This window comes from Dendrobates tinctorius, unplaced genomic scaffold, assembly GCF_039654945.1.
Source record: "Dendrobates tinctorius isolate UK_male_01 unplaced genomic scaffold, ASM3965494v1 ptg000147l, whole genome shotgun sequence".
Classification (NCBI taxonomy): Eukaryota; Metazoa; Chordata; class Amphibia; order Anura; family Dendrobatidae; genus Dendrobates; species Dendrobates tinctorius.
This window is the reverse complement of record NW_027361814.1, coordinates 23,055,695-23,075,098: the sequence shown is the minus strand read 5'-3', so window position 1 is coordinate 23,075,098 and position 19,404 is coordinate 23,055,695. Positions and strand designations below refer to the sequence as shown.

General features: G+C 41.6%; 1 protein-coding gene across 1 annotated transcript in view; it reads left to right on the top strand.

The window, feature by feature from the left end:
* The window catches only part of DNTT (DNA nucleotidylexotransferase), a 777,494-nt gene that overhangs the window by 556,583 nt on the left and 201,507 nt on the right, over positions 1 to 19,404 (top strand). Inside the window, exons 8-9 of the mRNA XM_073546529.1 lie at positions 5,069 to 5,171; positions 14,378 to 14,647. Of these exons, the coding sequence (XP_073402630.1) occupies positions 5,069 to 5,171; positions 14,378 to 14,647 (373 nt within the window). The remainder of the gene's footprint in view (positions 1 to 5,068; positions 5,172 to 14,377; positions 14,648 to 19,404) is intronic.

Below are 19,404 nucleotides of genomic sequence, written 5' to 3'. Positions count from 1 at the left end.
AGTTCAGGCTAAGTCCAGCCAAGTTCCTGTAACATCCAGACACACACTCTCCATGTGCCAAATACCAACCTCCATTACATAGCCCATAACCCCTCCTACTGATGAGGTAGACATCACATGGGCTGATCACATGACCATTACATCATCGCAGGTCCTGTCTTTAGGGAAAAACCTGGCCAAACATTAATCTACTGGGAGAAATGTATCTCCCATCTAGTAAAACACCCTTTACTGTACCACAGTAGCCACTTAGTTACACCCCTTCAAAGTAAGCCCAGCCAGTGGTGCAGTAGGTCCACACCGCCGTCACATAGCTGTTAGAGAAATAAGAAGTATTGCTGAGTAAGAGAAGACCATAAGTGTGTTTAGCGACAGATTTAAAGAGATAGCAAGTTATACAACAACTGACTACTTATACGGCTGGAGTGCAGAGATCGGAAGAGTAATAAGAAAGTTCTTTTCACCTACAATGAGTACCAGCTACAGCAAAAACAGAGATGAAGGAGATGTAATTCCCCTAGGGAGCTAGAACGAGTTGGCTACTTAACGGCAACATGTAAACCAGTCAAAGAGGTTTAGAGAAGTACTGTTCCAACCAGGAAGGAACAATGAGTAACCATTGCAGTGGAGGATAAAAAAAAGTGAGACTGGAGCTAGAAAGTTTAATAGTACTCTGTCACTCTTGAACTGTACCTATACTATCGAAATGCTGTATTTAATTCTGTCAATGAAGGAGCCTCTGCTTGATGGAAAAGAAATGTGCAAGAACTGTTATGCCTGCTATCAATTGTTGAAATCCTGTTTAATGTAAAAAAGTTTTAATCTTTTTAAAACGGATTCTAGCCTCACTGATTCGGCGCATACTTTTGTGGTCTCCTTACCATCAAGCCACTTGTGCCCTCAAAAGTAATAAGCAACAAACCCCCAGATAGCACATTGTGAGCCCCATCGGGGAGAGTGATGATAATGTGTGCAAACTGTAAAGTGCTGTGGAATATGTTAGCGCTATATAAAAATAAAGATTATTTATGATTATTATAGCACACAAACACTCAGTGGTACTGAAAATGGGTGCTTTGGAACCGCAAAGCAAACTTCTCCTTAGCTTCAGGGCCGGCCCGAGAGATTACGGCGCCCTAGGCGAAACTATTTTGTTGCGCCCCTACTATTCTTGGCACTAGATGAAAACTTGGGATATAAATTTAGGAGCAAAATAAACCACAACAACAATGATTAATTAACTCTCCTAACTCTTTAATCTTCTGAGAAGTTCTGTAGGACAAATATATACAAAGTAATCAATAACACAAAACAAAAACGACCATAGGTAATTAAAATTTTTGTTTCCTTGCCTTTTTTTTTTAAAAGGATGACACTAAGTCACCGAGATTAATTTGTTTAGCAACTTCAGATTCTATCGAAATTGTTGCCAACCCAACCAACCTCTCTTGCGTCATATTTGCCCTTAAATATGTACACTTTTCTTTCCATCCCTAAAACTTTTTGCCTTTTGAAAAGATTTTTTATAATTTTTTCTATTTTTTCTCTGGCGCCCCCTTTGGGTCGGCGCCCTAGGCGGTCGCCTAGTTCACCTATACGTTCGGGCCGGCCCTGCTTTGCTTCATCCTTACACCCTAGTAGGTGTCGAAAGGGAAAAGTCGTCTGTGAAATGCAATTGTTTCACTTGTGGATTTTGCCCATGCAGGAGTGCCAAGGTCCTTATCCAATATTTTATGTGTAGAAGAGAGGACCGGGCTGCAAGGGCTGCTGAAGCCAAACCTCCTGTTGCTGGAGGGAATGAAATTGCAGACAGAATGAGCCAGTAACCTGGGTGAAGGGGGTGTAGTCAGGGGAAATAAGTTAAAAGGGGTTGCGCTGGAAATGAATGGGGCTTCCCACCAGAAAACTGAGCAGGTGCGGACCGCGGCTGCAGTGAGGAGAGCGATAGACTGCAGCGCGCAGAGACAGGACGGCTGCATGAGAGACTCACACATATCGGCGGGTGCGCAGAGGAATGTGCACCAGGCAGAGCATCGTAGCACGGACGTTCAGGTGTCAGCTGGCACACAGGAAAGTGCATGCTGCGCAGAGCCTTGCAGGGCAGCCATTCAGGTGATGGCGGCTGCTCAGAGAGACACAATAAGTGACTCTGTTAACAAAAGACTGTCTAGTTAAACAACCATTATAGAGTTTAGTTTTGCATCCCCTTTTCCCTGTTATTTGCCTGTGAGGAGTTCATTGTTGTTGGACCATTAAATAGTAGTTACCCCCCTGCTCTGTGCGTTTGTGTCGCTGCATCCAAGCACCTGTGTGTTACATATGGAATGGAATCCTATTCTGGCATTCAACCTCCAGGAGTGATGTACTGTATATTCCAAAATTATATTCTTAAAGGAATTATTTCCAGTTAGAAAATCTTGCTCTCTGTGCCCAGTTTGTTATAAAAATTTCCATTATACAGTAAAACATTTTATAAGGGGGCTAAAGAATATTGCTATGTAGATAGTTTCCTACTTTATTTTCTACAGACAGATAACGTGAAGCTCATGAGTCCCATTAAAAAATCTCACACTGAGACCCTAACTATCACACATTATTATAGTTTTGATCTGATAATATGGGGCAGCAATAGGACCTTTTGGCTTTCATCAGTTGCCTGGGCCCTGGGGTGATGGTGATCTCTGTACCCCCCTCAGGAGCCTACATAAAAATCTGGGAAACCCATATAATGCTTTGGTTATATGGCACCATTAATTCCACAGCGCTTTACAGATATTATTGGCACTGTCTCAATCAGGGCTCACAATCTACATTCCCTATCAGTATATCTTTGTAGTGTGGGAGGAAACCGGAGAACCCGGCGGAAATCCATGCAATCACGGGGAAAAACATACAAACTTCTTGCAAATATTGTCCTAGATGAGATTTGACCACAGGAACTCAGCGCTGCAAAGCAACAGTGCTAACCACTGAGCCAAGGTGCTGACCATAGTGACTCGTTGGTTCGAATAGGAACTCCGTGGATGAATGTCCTTAAATAACCCATCGATATCCCAGAATCACAAAGTGATGGCCCAATGGGGGTGTCAGAGCGTCCCCAGTCTAACTATTTAGAAGTCACTTTCATTGTTCTGCATGACATCTAAGGGATTAAACTTCTTTGTTTCAGAGCTTGCTCCAATCAGGGCAGTTAGAGGTGTAAAACAACCAACACCTGCTGGGTATAAAAGGGACCCAGCTCGTGTGCGCGCTTCATATTAATCCTCACGACTGGGAGCAGTTGGTGGCGAGAAGCAGAGACATTCTGCTCTGGGTTTCCCAATGTTCATGGTTTACCATTGGTGGTACACCTCAGATCTCTCAGATATACAGTACATTAGTTCTTAATTTTACTCTCAGGTTGAGGAATTTATTTTTATTTATTTTTTATCTTTTCTGCATTTTCAGTGATTATCGCTTATTTCTCAATCTGTTTTATGTGACTCAGCTTTGATGCAAGAAACAAAAACTGCGTAGGAGTAAAACTGTGAAACACAATATACTAATTATTTACAACTAATCATTACACATTTAAATGTGCTAAATATTCTCATGTCTCTAACCGCGTCGGCATTGAACGTACTTCTGGTGGCAAATACACAGATGGCTGGAATCATAGCTGAGGTATAAGACGAGTCAGTCAGATTCAGCCCTCTGTTCCATTGCATCTTTGGGGGAACTATATACTATCACTCAACTTTTGAAGACTGCACTGCTACCTTCAATATTCTCCGCTCTTTTGGGCTTGGGGCAACTTACTCCACTATAAGGTCCTATTCTACACTAAGGCTAGTTTCACACTTGCTTTTTTTTGCAGCGCGTTTTTCCCACAAAAAAACGCATTGAAAAAACGCATACAAACGCATACAGATGCTGCGTTTTTTTCAAGCATTTTTATGAGCATGCATGAAAAAAACGCAGCGTTTTTATGCGTTTGTATGCGTTTTTAGTGCGTTTTTACCGCGTTTGCGTTTTTTTTCCAACATTAGGTGGCCCCTCACACTAACCCAAACCATGACTTTACTAACCCTAACCCTAACCCTTAACCAAACCATACCCTGATCCTAACCCTAACCCTAACCCTGACCCTAACCCTGAGCCTAACCCTAACCCTGACCCTAACCCTAACCCTTAACCAAACCATACCCTGATCCTAACCCTAACCCTGACCCTAACCCTAACCCTAACCCTGACCCTAACCCTGACCCTAACCCTAACCCTAACCCTGACCCTGACCCTAACCCTAACCCTTAACCAAACCATACCCTGACCCTAACCCTAACCCTGACCCTAACCCTAACCCTTAACCAAACCATACCCTGATCCTAACCCTAACCCTGACCCTGACCCTAACCCTAACCCTAAACCCCCTTAACTAACCCTAACTCTAACCCAAACCCCTAAATTCCATTGTCTAAACTAATGGTAAAAAAAAACGCATGTGCAAAAAAACGCATACATAAGCATGCCAATGCGCACATATGCTCACCATAGACTTATGATGGGTGTCTTGCTGTAAAAAAACGCATTGCGCGCGCATGCGTTTTTTTGAGGCAAGTCGGACGCCCAAAAAATGCAACAGGTTGCATTTTGTGCGCCCGAGCGCATACCGCAAAAAACCGCATGCGCGGAAAAACGCGTACAAATGCATGTGTATGCGCACATAAGCGCATCCCATGCAAAGTATAGGAAAAAAAAACGCATGCGCTATTTAGCGCTAAAATACCGCGAAAAAAAACGCAAGTGTGAAACCAGCCTAAGTGGTCCGTGTTCCTCAATAATTAGAAGCCGATTTCACTACAGAAGATCCTGGTGATTCAGGATATTATACACCCAAGGCAAAGGGTAAAAGGGGCAGAAACACGGACGATATAAGATGTAGATTGTTAACTTAATAAATTAAGAAAACATCAATAAGTAATGTATGAAATAGATAGGAAAACATACTCACGGCACAAATGAGACATGATGAAATGTGGGAAAGGTACAACAATCTGTGACCAAGAAATATTTTTACTTCAATTAACAGGGGTAAAGGTGTTGGACACGATGTGGATCTCTTAATTACATGTCCCAGAAGTGGAGTCGAAAGAAATATTTTGCACAACACCATTAATGTACTAAAAAATCAGGTGAAACATTCTACTAAGTATAAACAAAGGTCTCATATCTTCTATTTATTATCTGTCTATTACCCATCTCATATCTATTTATCTAACTATCTATCTCATTTCTATCTATTATCTACCTATCTGTCTACAGTATCCACTGTATCTATCCCTCATCTATCTATCCATCTATCTATCTATTATATCTATCTATCTATTATCTATTTATATACTTGTTATCTATCTATCTGTCTAATGAGAATAAAGCAGAATTCATCCTACATAATATGGGTGCAATCTAGATCCACTGGCTCCTGGATCACTTTAATCTAAAAAAACCTTGGCAGCACTCTGTAATTTAGCAAAAAAAGGTAAAGGTTTATTTCATCCCTAAGATAGCCAACATTTCAGCTCAAGCAGTGAATCTTTTTCAATTAGAAAAAGGCTCAGTTGAGAAACTCTCACTGCTTGAGCCGAAACATTGTATACCTTTGGCATGAAATAAACCTTATACACAAAACAAAAAGAACGATCCAAAAGTCCAGCAATTGATGTGAAAAATTCTTAAAAAGTTCTTTATTATAATGGGAACATGGAAAAGGCTAAAACACCACAGCGTGATTATAGTTTACAAAACTAATGACGCTGACTCATCACACCAATAGCCCATATATAAGACCAGTAAAAGCCTAATAGTTTTGCATATGGAAGCAAGGTAATCTCTCCTGAGTTTATTAACATATCATGTACCATAGTGTATGTGCCTAAAACAAAAGGCACTCATATTATCATAAAAGATGAATAATCAATGAGATAAACATACCTACGGTATCCACTTATTACAACAGCAGGCTGCAGGAGAGAAGAGGTAGAAGCGGTCAGAGTACAAGCGTCTCCCCGACGCGCGTTTCGGAGCTCAATGCTCCTTCTTCAGGGAGCATGAAATAAACCTTGTTTTTTTGCCAAGTTACGGAGTGCTGCGTCTTTTTCTTCTGTCTGCCTGTCACTCTATGTCATATCTATGTAGCTAATATAGCTGACGTTTATTTATAATATATATATAGTATAATAATATAGTATATATAATATATATACAGTATATACTAATGTAGTATATATTCAAACAATGTAAAGAACATATATGAAGAGAGAAGGAAGATCCGGCACTGGAGACTTGATAAAATCCACGATAAGTTTTATTCACATAATTTCATGATAAAACCATAAAGGGGAAAACAGACCCCCCACGCCTGACGCGTTTCGAACCTTAACCAGGCTCTTCCACAGAGACATGAAACAAAACAGTTCACAAAATGATTATAAACATTCCTAATCAGCAGAGGGACTCCACACATGTGTATAATCAAAGAGGCAGACAAGTAAGCCCTCAAATCACTGGTGGAGTCACTCCCTTGCAAGAAGAAAGAAAAAAAAAAAAAAAAAAAAAGGAAAAGACCTAAACAGCAATGGACAAGACATAGAATATACAAAAACATGTGCAATACACACGTATAAATGCATAAATACATAACAACTTTCAAATGACATAAAAACAAAACAAAAAAAAAAAATATCAAAAAAAAAATCTCAGCACTCAATAGAAATACATAAGATCATTTCTATAATTTAGACCTTGCGGATATCGTGCATCAAGCGCAAGTATCCAGAAGGCTTCCCGACAGTGTAGTAAATGTTCCCAGTCACCCCCTCTGGGGGGTTTCAATACCCGTTCTATTCCCTTAACTTTAAGACTGCATAAATTACCCTTGTGTATTTCAAGGAAATGTTTGGACAAGCCAGACACATTCCTACGACTGGACATAGACTCTGGATTAGAAGCGGTGATGTGCTCACTTAGTCTCCTCTTCAGGCTGCGTGTGGTACAGCCAATGTAATATAAACTGCACAATGTGCACTCTGCCATATACACCAAGTGTGTGGTGTTACAATTCATGTAGGTTTTAATTTTGTAGGTTTGTTGTGTACTAAAATTAACAAATCTATCTGTAATATCCATATAGCGGCACAAACCACACAATTTTTCACCACACTTATAATTGCCCAAGTAATTTAACCACGTAGGTTTAGTGCAATCAGACAAATACAATGAGGGGGACAAAAAATGACTCAAATTTTTAGCTCTCTTTGGAACACACCTATGTCCACCAGCCAATATCTGCGATAAGACTGGATCTTGATGCAGTAAGGGAAGATGTTTATTTATGATTTTAATAACACCCTTGTAATCTGAACTGAAAGCGGTAGAAAAAGTGGGAATATTTTTATTTTGATTAGTGTGTACCATGTCATTCTGCAATAAACTACTCCTAGTTTTGTTATCCACTTTCTTAATAGCCCTGTTTAACATCCAGTTCTTATAACCCCTTTTTGATAGCCTGGTGCAAATTTTACGACGCTCGGATTCATAAAGAGCATCATTAGAGCATGATCTTTTGGCACGGATTAATTCACCCAACGGTAAATTTCGTATCACATGTGGCGGGTGACAACTATCCGCATGCAATATGGCATTACCACTGGTATCTTTTCTATATAGGGAAGTATATATATTCCCCGTTTTGACATCTCCCATAATTTTAACATCTAGATATGTGGCACAGATGCCATGTATTTCGTGGGTGAATTTAATATTCAAAGAATTAGTCCCAATATACTTAAAAAACTCAAGCATGCCAGGAGAGGGAGATACATCACAACGATCAAACCACAATAGGATCACGTCATCAATGTATCTCCCCCACTACAATACATTGTCTAAATAGGGATTATCCATAGTATATATATATTTGTTCTCCCAAAAGGACATATATAAGTTGGCCAGAGTAGGAGAAAATTTTGACCCCATCGGGCAGCCACACACCTGAAGATAGTACTTAGTGTCAAATTTGAAAAAATTGGTGTTCAAAAGATGTTGTAACGCCATAATGATAAATTTTTTAAGATCAGAACTGAAATTACTTTCTTCAGTCAAAATGGTGGAAACAGCAGATAATGCCAAATCATGAGGTATACATGAATATAGAGCAACAACATCACATGTTATCCATGTGTGGTGAGGCCCCCATGCAACCTCCTGAAGTGCCTGCAGAAGCTGTTTGGTGTCTCTAATGTGACCTGGTGTTTTCAAAACCAAAGGTTGTAATTTTCTATCTATCCACTCGGAGAGTTTTTCATTAACCCCTCCAATACCGGCCACTATGGGCCTGAAAGGTGGAGGAAACACGCCTTTATGAATTTTGGGTAAGGCGTGAAATACAGGACACACTGGTTTATCCACATATAAAAAATCAGCCATGCGCTTGTCCAATATTCCCAAAGCAAGACCCTCCTGCAAAATCACAGATAAACCCTGCTGAATACAGCTTGTAGGATCATTGTTGAGAGGATGATATGTATTAATATCAGATAACATGGATAAAATTTCATTGCGATATAGTAGTGAGTCTAGAATCACCACTGACCCCCCTTTGTCTGATTGGCGGACTACTATATGTTGGTTCTTACTTAGTAAATGAAGCGCATGCTGCTCAATTACAGATAAATTCATACAAGACTGCACATCTGAATCCAACAGAGATTTAACATCACGTTCTATTGCCCTCTGGAAAGTGTCCATAATGGGCACTCTAGATATAAGGGGGTAAAAAGTGGGGTTAGATATCTGTACATTTGTGTCACATTGTACTGCTGTATGTTGATTTGTATTCTCCAAACTAGACAACATGTCAAACATAATTTGATCTCTAACAGGAGCAGCAAGTGGCAACAAATCAACATTGTTTGAACTCAAGGATGATATATCAGAAAATTGATTACCAATACCAGACTCAGGAGTAAAGAAATGTCTCTTAACTGTTAATAATCGCACGAATCGATTGACATCACATAATGTTTGAAACAAATCCCCTCTACATGTAGGAACAAAGGAAAGTCCTCTCTTCAAAACGCTCAGCTGAGCTTCACTCAGTATGGTAGCTGAAATGTTTATAACTGTAAACTCATCAGACGCAGCAATGTTACCGTTTATTTCCTCCAATGATTCACATTCCGCAGACCATATTGATGCTTTCTTCTTACGTCGGCGTCCACCTCGCCTTGTTTTCTTTGATCGTTTTTTGGGTGTGATGTTAAAGGTAACACCCGGTTAGAGTCCATTGAACCCTCAGAAGTAGTAGGTGAATTAAATGACTGTTCACATGAGGAAAAACTGACGTTGTTACTACGGAATGATTGATTCCTCTTGAGAATAGATCTAGGCTTATACGGAGTGAATTGTTTCCAAGCATAAACCATATTAGAGTCATAGTCCCTGCGATCACGCAGGAACTTATTTTTCTTGGACTTGGTAATGCCGCTTTCCAAATTATCAATATTAGCATGTAATCGTTCATAGCTCTTAGAAAATGTCATATGATCAGAAAATACATCCAACTTAGACTCCAAATCTTTGATGGAAGCTTCAATGTTGGTCAATTTGACAGATTCTTCCTCCACAATAAGAGACATTAGTTTCAAAGAGCATTCACTCAAAATATCATTCCACTTCTGTAGAAAGGTATCATTATAAATCACAGTCGGTACCTTCTTTAATCTCAAACCTCGCGGTATCATCTTATGACTGACGTATTTCTCAAGAGTCACTGAATCCCACCAGGTTTTAAGGTGAGAAGTCATCTTTCTCTCCAACTCAGAGAAAAGTGAATGCATGTCCATACTAATCTTATCCTCATTATCAGAGGAAATGCCAAATAATTCATCAGCTTTTTTTCTTCTTAACAAGCAAGTTGCTGTAATATTTTTAGTCTCGGCTTGCATGTTAACAAATGTGCGGCTTAATGGGAGCACAGTTAGTCAGTATATTTAGAACATTAGGAAGGGGAAAGGGAAATTTGTGCTCACCAAAATAGTCCTATAAGCCGGTCGTGCCTAGAGATCAAATGGCTGACCACCATGTGTTGCAAACATGAAAAAAGAAGGAAGATCCGGCACTGGAGACTTGATAAAATCCACGATAAGTTTTATTCACATAATTTCATGATAAAACCATAAAGGGGAAAACAGACCCCCACGCCTGACGCGTTTCGAACCTTAACCAGGTTCTTCCTCAGAGACATGAAGCAAAACAGTTCACAAAATGATTATAAACATTCCTAATCAGCAGAGGGACTCCACACATGTGTATAATCAAAGAAGAGAGAAGGAAGATCCGGCACTGGAGACTTGATAAAATCCACGATAAGTTTTATTCACATAATTTCATGATAAAACCATAAAGGGGAAAACAGACCCCCACGCCTGACGCGTTTCGAACCTTAACCAGGTTCTTCCTCAGAGACATGAAACAAAACAGTTCACAAAATGATTATAAACATTCCTAATCAGCAGAGGGACTCTACACATGTGTATAATCAAAGAGGCAGACAACTAAGCCCTCAAATCACTGGTGGAGTCACTCCCTTGCAAGAAGAAAGAAAAAAAAAAAAAAAAAAAAAAAGGAAAAGACCTAAACAGCAATGGACAAGACATAGAATATACAAAAACATGTGCAATACACACGTATAAATGCATTTTCCACCATTTTGACTGAAGAAAGTAATTTCAGTTCTGATCTTAAAAAATTTATCATTATGGCGTTACAACATCTTTTGAACACCAATTTTTTCAAATTTGACACTAAGTACTATCTTCAGGTGTGTGGCTGCCCGATGGGGTCAAAATTTTCTCCTACTCTGGCCAACTTATATATGTCCTTTTGGGAGAACAAATATATATATACTATGGATAATCCCTATTTAGACAATGTATTGTGGTGGGGGAGATACATTGATGACGTGATCCTATTGTGGTTTGATCGTTGTGATGTATCTCCCTCTCCTGGCATGCTTGAGTTTTTTAAGTATATTGGGACTAATTCTTTGAAATACATGGCATCTGTGCCACATATCTAGATGTTAAAATTATGGGAGATGTCAAAACGGGGAATATATATACTTCCCTATATAGAAAAGATACCAGTGGTAATGCCATATTGCATGCGGATAGTTGTCACCCGCCACATGTGATACGAAATTTACCGTTGGGTGAATTAATCCGTGCCAAAAGATCATGCTCTAATGACGCTCTTTATGAATCCGAGCGTCGTAAAATTTGCACCAGGTTATCAAAAAGGGGTTATAAGAACTGGATGTTAAATAGGGCTATTAAGAAAGTGGATAACAAAACCAGGAGTAGTTTATTGCAGAATGACATGGTACATACTAATCAAAATAAAAATATTCCCACTTTTTCTACCGCTTTCAGTTCAGATTACAAGGGTGTTATTAAAATCATAAATAAACATCTTCCCTTACTGCATCAAGATCCAGTCTTATCGCAGATATTGGCTGGTGGACATAGGTGTGTTCCAAAGAGAGCTAAAAATTTGAGTCATTTTTTGTCCCCCTCATTGTATTTGTCTGATTGCAATAAACCTACGTGGTTAAATTACTTGGGTAATTATAAGTGTGGTGAAAAATTGTGTGGTTTGTGCCGCTATATGGATATTACAGATAGATTTGTTAATTTTAGTACACAACAAACCTACAAAATTAAAACCTACATGAATTGTAACACCACACACTTAGTGTATAGGGCAGAGTGCACATTGTGCAGTTTATATTACATTGGCTGTACCACACGCAGCCTGAAGAGGAGACTAAGTGAGCACATCACCGCTTCTAATCCAGAGTCTATGTCCAGTCGTAGGAATGTGTCTGGCTTGTCCAAACATTTCCTTGAAATACACAAGGGTAATTTATGCAGTCTTAAAGTTAAGGGAATAGAACGGGTATTGAAACCCCCCAGAGGGGGTGACTGGGAACATTTACTACACTGTCGGGAAGCCTTCTGGATACTTGCACTTGATGCACGATATCCGCAAGGTTTAAATTATAGAAATGATCTTATGTATTTCTATTGAGTGCTGAGATTTTTTTTTTGATATTTTTTTTTGTTTTTTTGTTTTTATGTCATTTGAAAGTTGTTATGTATTTATGCATTTATACGTGTGTATTGCACATGTTTTTGTATATTCTATGTCTTGTCCATTGCTGTTTAGGTCTTTTCCTTTTTTTTTTTTTTTTTCTTTCTTCTTGCAAGGGAGTGACTCCACCAGTGATTTGAGGGCTTAGTTGTCTGCCTCTTTGATTATACACATGTGTGGAGTCCCTCTGCTGATTAGGAATGTTTATAATCATTTTGTGAACTGTTTTGTTTCATGTCTCTGAGGAAGAACCTGGTTAAGGTTCGAAACGCGTCAGGCGTGGGGGTCTGTTTTCCCCTTTATGGTTTTATCATGAAATTATGTGAATAAAACTTATCGTGGATTTTATCAAGTCTCCAGTGCCGGATCTTCCTTCTCTCTTCATGTTTGCAACACATGGTGGTCAGCCATTTGATCTCTAGGCACGACCGGCTTATAGGACTATTTTGGTGAGCACAAATTTCCCTTTCCCCTTCCTAATTTTCTAAAGAACATATAGCCAGCTCACCATAAAGGAGTTCCTCGTCGGTGTTCACCTTATATTCTGCACGGATCCAGGCAGGGAGTGTGCCCCAACAAATAGAAATATGAGAGAATTGGGATCCAGCAAAAACATGAAAGTTCACCAGAATTATAAAATCTTCTTCTTTATTTATCCATTAATTCATATAAAAAATGTATGAGGAACTCCAAACAATTGATAACATTCCAGCAAAGGGACTACATGTTTCAGCACTATGTGCTGAAGAAGGCACATAGTGCTGAAACATGTAGTCCCTTTGCTGGAATGTTATCAATTGTTTTGAGTTCCTCATACATTTTTTATATGAATTAATGGATAAATAAAGAAGAAGATTTTATAATTCTGGTGAACTTTCATGTTTTTGCTGGATCCCAATTCTCTAATATTTCTACTAATGTAGTATATATAATATATATAATAATAATAATATAGCTCACTATTTATCCATCTTGAAAAAAGGTAGAACACTGGTTCTTCAAATGAAAAAAGTGTGTTATTCATCTATAGGATGCATTGATTTGATAAGACCCTTGCAGGATCCCTTTTCTTTCTGTTCTTTCTTTCTCTCGCACAATATGCAAAAATGCTATTCTCAAAGTTTCCCTCATTTTTCTTTGTCTTCTTTTTTACTTCCTTTCTTTCCCTCAAAATACACATTCGTTTTGTAATGACTAGGGATGAGCGAGGATTTGGTACTCGGCGAGTTATTCGGTACTTGTGGTACTTGAATCCTAGCGAGTAAATTTCACTACTCGCCTCGCAATATTCGGATCTCCTGCCCGGCATGGGTCAGCCAATCACAGTAAAGCCACCGTCTTCTTTGTTGTGGCATTACTGTGATTGGTTGGCCGCGCAGCTTCATTTGTGTGCGGGGGTCTGTGCAGGCTCTGCTGGGCTGATTGGGAGTCTGTGCGGGCTCTGCTGGACTGATCGGGGGTCTGTGCCGCACAGACCCCCGATCAGCCCGGCAGATCCTGCACACACACAGCCCCACAGAACCCTGCACACATTCTCCGCCCGCACACCTAGTCTCCGCCCCTTACTCGCATTTCCCATAGACATACATTGGGCTCGCTACTCGTTACGAGTACCCGAGTATTAGGAGCTACTCATAACGAGTACAGCGAGTCCGAGTATTTCACTACTTGCTCATCCCTAGTAATGACTTGACGCTATTGTATTACAGAAGATTTATTCAGACAAAAAGCTATATTCAGAACTTTAACTTTCTTTTGCTGTTACAATGGCCTTCTGGTGATGTGAATCTACAGGGGCACTAACGGGTTTGGCTTTGGGCAAAACCAGGGAGTGTGGCAAAAGAAATTGTGAGGTTATTTTTTTGGGAAATTGACACTAGGATGTAATACCAATGTGATAAACAGGATTTGCTGTCTGATTGAGCACAGATCAAGGCAAGTCACAAATAATAGACTAGTGATGGTCAGGTCAGGCAGCAGACTGAAAAAAAAACGAAAAATGGAGGAGTTAGGACAGTGCAACGTGACAGTTCTGATCACAGTCACAGATATTGAGTTGTTAGGTCACAAGTCTTAAAAATAGTAGACTTTGTACAAAAACAGATCAAAATAAGGTGCAATCTCACTTTTTGTTCTACCTTTTCTGTCCTGCCGTAATAATAATTCTGCAAATCATTTGCTTTTGAAGGGTCGCCTTCTTTATCATGATATAATTGAATCAACATTTGATGACACGAAACGTCCCAGCAGGTGTGTGGATAACCTCGATCATTATCAGAAGAGCTTTTTAATACTGAAACTTTTGAAAAAAGAAGTTATGGCTGAAAAAACAAGAGAGGATGGATGGACAAAGCTTGAAGATTCTTATCTTAAGGAGTGGAAGGCTGTACGGGTAGACCTAGTAATAACTCCACAGGAACAATACGCCTTTGCACTTCTTGGATGGACCGGGTCTCCGGTAAGATATAATACTGTATCATATTAGTACTCACCAAGCTGCTTCAAATTGGTAGATTTCATTTAAAAAGTCAATAATTCATTAATAAAGAGAATAGAGATGAGCGGATCTTTCGAAAATTGAATTTGCTTGTAACTGCTCTAGTGTTGAGCGATACCATCCGATATCGTGAAATATCGGATCGGATTGGATCGGACCGATACCAAAAAAGTATCGGGTATCGCCGATTCCGATACCGGAAGCCCCATTCAAGTCAATGGGACAGAAATATCGGAATTAAAAAAAAACCCTTTCTTTCCTTGCAGGTTAATTCTACATGAAGAAAAACAACTAAGAATAATGTAGAATGTATTGGGGAGGTGGAGGAGACATTAAAGGCATAGAGGTTTAGCCCAATCAAATGGAATAGCAGGAATAATTTTTTTTTTTAAGACGTTCGGAGTTACAAAGATATTGACTATGTTAACCTTTTTTATTTTTTGTCAGATATGTATGTTTCACTACTTCCATGCTCTTCACCTTCTTTTTTACTTTTCCCACACTTTCTCCTTCATCATCCTCAGCAGCAGCATCTTTTTCATCAACTTCTTCTTCACCTTATTCATCTTCTTCTTCTTCTTCACCTTCTTCCTATTATTCTTTTTTTTACATTCTTCATATTCTTCTTATTCAATGATTATTCTTCTTCATATTCTACTTCATCTTCTTCCTATTCTTCTTCTTCATCATATTCTTATTTGTGACAGGCATTCCTGTAGTTGTTATCTATAAAAGTTTGAAGATTACACCTTCCGTTCAGCCTGTCACAAAAGATTTACAACAGGATTTGTCCGCATTCAGTTTGGCCTGCAGCAGCAGGCATTTTCCAGGGGCACCACGAGGAGCAACGGACTCACCCCCATACACTGCTTAGTCTTCTTCAGCTTATAATTTAGATAATATATTTTGCTCTGATTTTTAGTCTTATGCGTAATGTTCTTCTGCTTTTTGTTCTTCTGCTTCTTGGTCTTCTGTCTCTTGTTGTTCTGTATCTTGGTGGTTGTCTTCATGTTCTTTGTCCTCTTGGTCAACTTCTTCAGGGTCATCTTTTTGGTCTTCTTCGGTGTGGTCTTCGGGGTCGTCGTCTTCAGGGTCGTCGTCAGGGAGATCCAGAGTGAGAACCAAAAACCATTTCCACAAGCTTGAACTTGGAAAAGTAGCAGAAGGTACAAGAAGGCTGAGGAACTGCCGAGAACCAGCTGACGGAACTGGAACCCGGATGGGTAGCAGAAGGAACAAGAGAAAATGGAACTAGCGAGGACAAGCTGACGGTGCTGGAACCCGGAGGGGCAGCAGAAGGAACTAGAGCCAATGGCACAACCGTGGACCAGCTAACGGTGCTGGAACACGGTTACTAAGCAGGAGGTACCTGTGCTAGAAAGCACTACAAAGGACAGCAGACATTGCTGGAACTCGGATACCGAGAAGGAGGCACCTAAGCCAAAGGCACTGCCGAGAACCAGCTGACGGTGCTGGACCCCGGATGGGTAGCAGAAGCTGCAAGAGCCAATGGCACTACCGAGGACCAGCTGACAGTGCTGGAACCTGGTTACTAAGCAGGAGGTACCTGTGCTAGAAAGCACTACCAAGGACCAGCAGACATTGCTGGAACTCGGATACCGAGAAGGAGGCACCTAAGCCAAAGGCACTGTCGAGAACCAGCTGACGGTGCTGGAACCCGGATGGGTAGCAGAAGGAACAAGAGCAAATGGAACTAGCGAGTAGCAGCTGATGGTGCTGGAACCCGGAGGGGCAGAAGAAGGAACAAGAGCTAATGGCACAACCGTGGACCAGCTGACGGTGCTGGAGCAAATAAAACCACCAGTTGCTGCTCAGAAGTGGCGTCTGCACAATCAACACTTGTTCCTGTGTTAGTGGGGTTCAGTAACGTCAGCTGATCCCCTGATGTGTGTCCGGCAATGTCTCCTGCTCTGTCCACATTCTCACTAATAGTGAGAACAAGGAACAAGTGTTGATTGTGCAGACGCCACTTCTGAGCAGCAACTGGTGGTGTTGGAGCCCTGGGAAAATACTAGAGACAGAGTGGAGCCAGAGGCCTAGTTGGAGCAAGTTTGAAATCAGTAGTAGTGTGAATGTGGAGGCAGCATTAGACATTGCCGTCCACACAGCAGGGGAGCAGCTGGCGTTACTGAACCCCACTAGCACAGGAGCTAGTGTTTTTCTCTGTGTGGACGGCACTTCCGAGCAACAACTGGCGATGATGGAGCCCAGGATCAAACATGGAGCAGGCTGAGGCCTACTTGGAGCAAGTTGAAAATATGATGTTTTTTGAATGTGGAGGCAGCATTACACATTGCCGTCCACACAGCAGGGGAGCAGCTGGCGTTACTGAACCCCACTAGCACAGGAGCTAGTGTTTTTCTCTGTGTGGACGGCACTTCCGAGCAACAACTGGCGATGATGGAGCCCAGGATCAAACATGGAGCAGGCTGAGGCCTACTTGGAGCAAGTTGAAAATATGATCTATTTTGAATGTGGAGGCAGCAGGAGATATTGCCGTCCACACAGCAGGGGAGCAGCTGGCATTACTGAACCCCACTATCACAGGAGCTAGTGTTTTTCTCTGTGTGGACGACACTTCTGAGCAACAACTGGCGATGTTGGAGCCCAGGATCAATCAAGGAGCAGGCTGAGGCCTACTTGGAGCAAGTTGAAAATATGATCTATTTTGAATGTGGAGGCAGCAGGAGATATTGCCGTCCACACAGCAGGGGAGCAGCTGGCGTTACTGAACCCCACTAACACAGGAGCTAGTGTTTTTCTATGTGCGGACGGCACTTCCGAGCAACAACTGGCGATGTTGGAGCCCAGGATCAATCATGGAGCAGGCTAAGGCCTACTTGGAGCAAGTTGAAAATATGATCTATTTTGAATGTGGAGGCAGCAGGAGATATTGCCGTCCACACAGCAGGGGAGCAGCTAGCATTAAGGGGGTTTTACACTAAGCAATATCGCTAGCAATATCGCTAAAACGTCACTGGTTTTGTGACGTTATAGCGATATTGCTAGCGATATCGCTATGTGTGATACTTACCAACGACCGGCCCCCCCGCTGTTTATCGCTGATCGCGCGAGAATGTCCGGCTCCATTTCTCGTCGGGCGCTTCCTGCTGAGACTTCCTGCTGTGACGTCCAGCGACGCGTGGAGGCGGGCGGGAGGACGCAGGATCGCTGTGTGTGAATGGTAAGTATCGTGCGCTGCGTCGCTGCTGCATCGCTGTGAGATCTTTCTGTATGAAATCTCACTAGCGATCATTTAGCGATGCACCAGCGATCCTGACCGGGTCGGATCGCTGGTTGGATCGCTGGTGCATCGCTAAATGTAAAAGGGCCTTTACTGAAGCCCACTAACACAGGAGCTTGTGTTTTTCTCTGTGCGGACGGCACTTCCGAGCAACAACTGGTGATGTTGGAGCCCAGGATCAATCATGGAGCAGGCTGAGGCCTACTTGGAGCAAGTTGAAAATATGATCTATTTTGAATGTGGAGGCAGCAGGAGATATTGCCATCCACACAGCAGGGGAGCAGCTAGCATTACTGAACCACACTAACACAGGAGCTAGTGTTTTTCTCTGTGCGGACGGCACTTCCGAGCAACAACTGGCAATGTTGGAGCCCAGGATCAATCATGGAGCAGGCTGAGGCCTACTTGGAGCAAGTTGAAAATATGATCTATTTTGGTGGGCACTGATCTGATTAAGGAAAGTACCACTGACTGGGTGTGCCTTTCCTACCCTCCCCTTACCCCTGTTTGGTTTAGGCATTTTAGCTGCCCTGCCCACGTGTTAGTGGGGTGGGGTTTATGTATGGGGGCCAATGGGATGAGGAAGGGGATAGCACAACCCCTTCCTCTGTATATAAAGTCCCTGGTTTTAGGCAGCCCTCCCTCTTCCCCGTTCTTACTGCGGTCCTGTAGGTGCTTTTTCCCACCCTCCCTCCTCTTTTGTTATAAATTACTGATGTTATGTTGTCTTGTTTTTATTGTAGTTATTTCAAGTCACAGCGGTGGAGAAGTTATGGCACTAAGCTACGGCTTGCTGGCTGACTTGCCTGCGACTATGCAGCAGGGCACTTGGCGGCTAGCGCGTGTTTAAGAAAGCGAAGTGCCTGTTTTCAAATGGTTGTTAAGAAAAATTTTTAAATAAAGCTGTGACCAACCTTCACCCATCATTTGGTCTCCGTGTCTGATTTGTAGTGGTTAAGTGGGGCTGAGGAAATGCGCCAAGGGGTTCCTCCCCTCCCTTAGGTCAACACAGTCTGAATGTGGAGGGAGCAGGAGACTTTGCCGTACAAACAGCAGGGGAGCAGCAGGCGTTACTGCACCCCACTAACACTGGAACATGTGTTTTTCCTGGTACACGGCACTTCTGAGCAACAACTGGCGATGTTGGAGCCCAGGATCAATCATGGAGCAGGCTGAGGCCTAAATTCATCAAGTTTAATATGTGTTGTAGACTACTACTGATTTTAAACGTGCTCCAATTAGGCCTCTGGCTCCACTCTGTCTCTAGTATTTCCCCAGGCCTCCAACACCACCAGTTACTGCTCAGAAGTGGCGTCTGCACAATCAACACTAGTTCCTGTGTTAGTGGGGTTCAGTAACGTCAGCTGATCCCCTGATGCGTGTCCGGCAATGTCTCCTGCTCTGTCCACATTCCCAGTGGTGCAGACACCACTTTTGAGCAGCAACTGGTGGT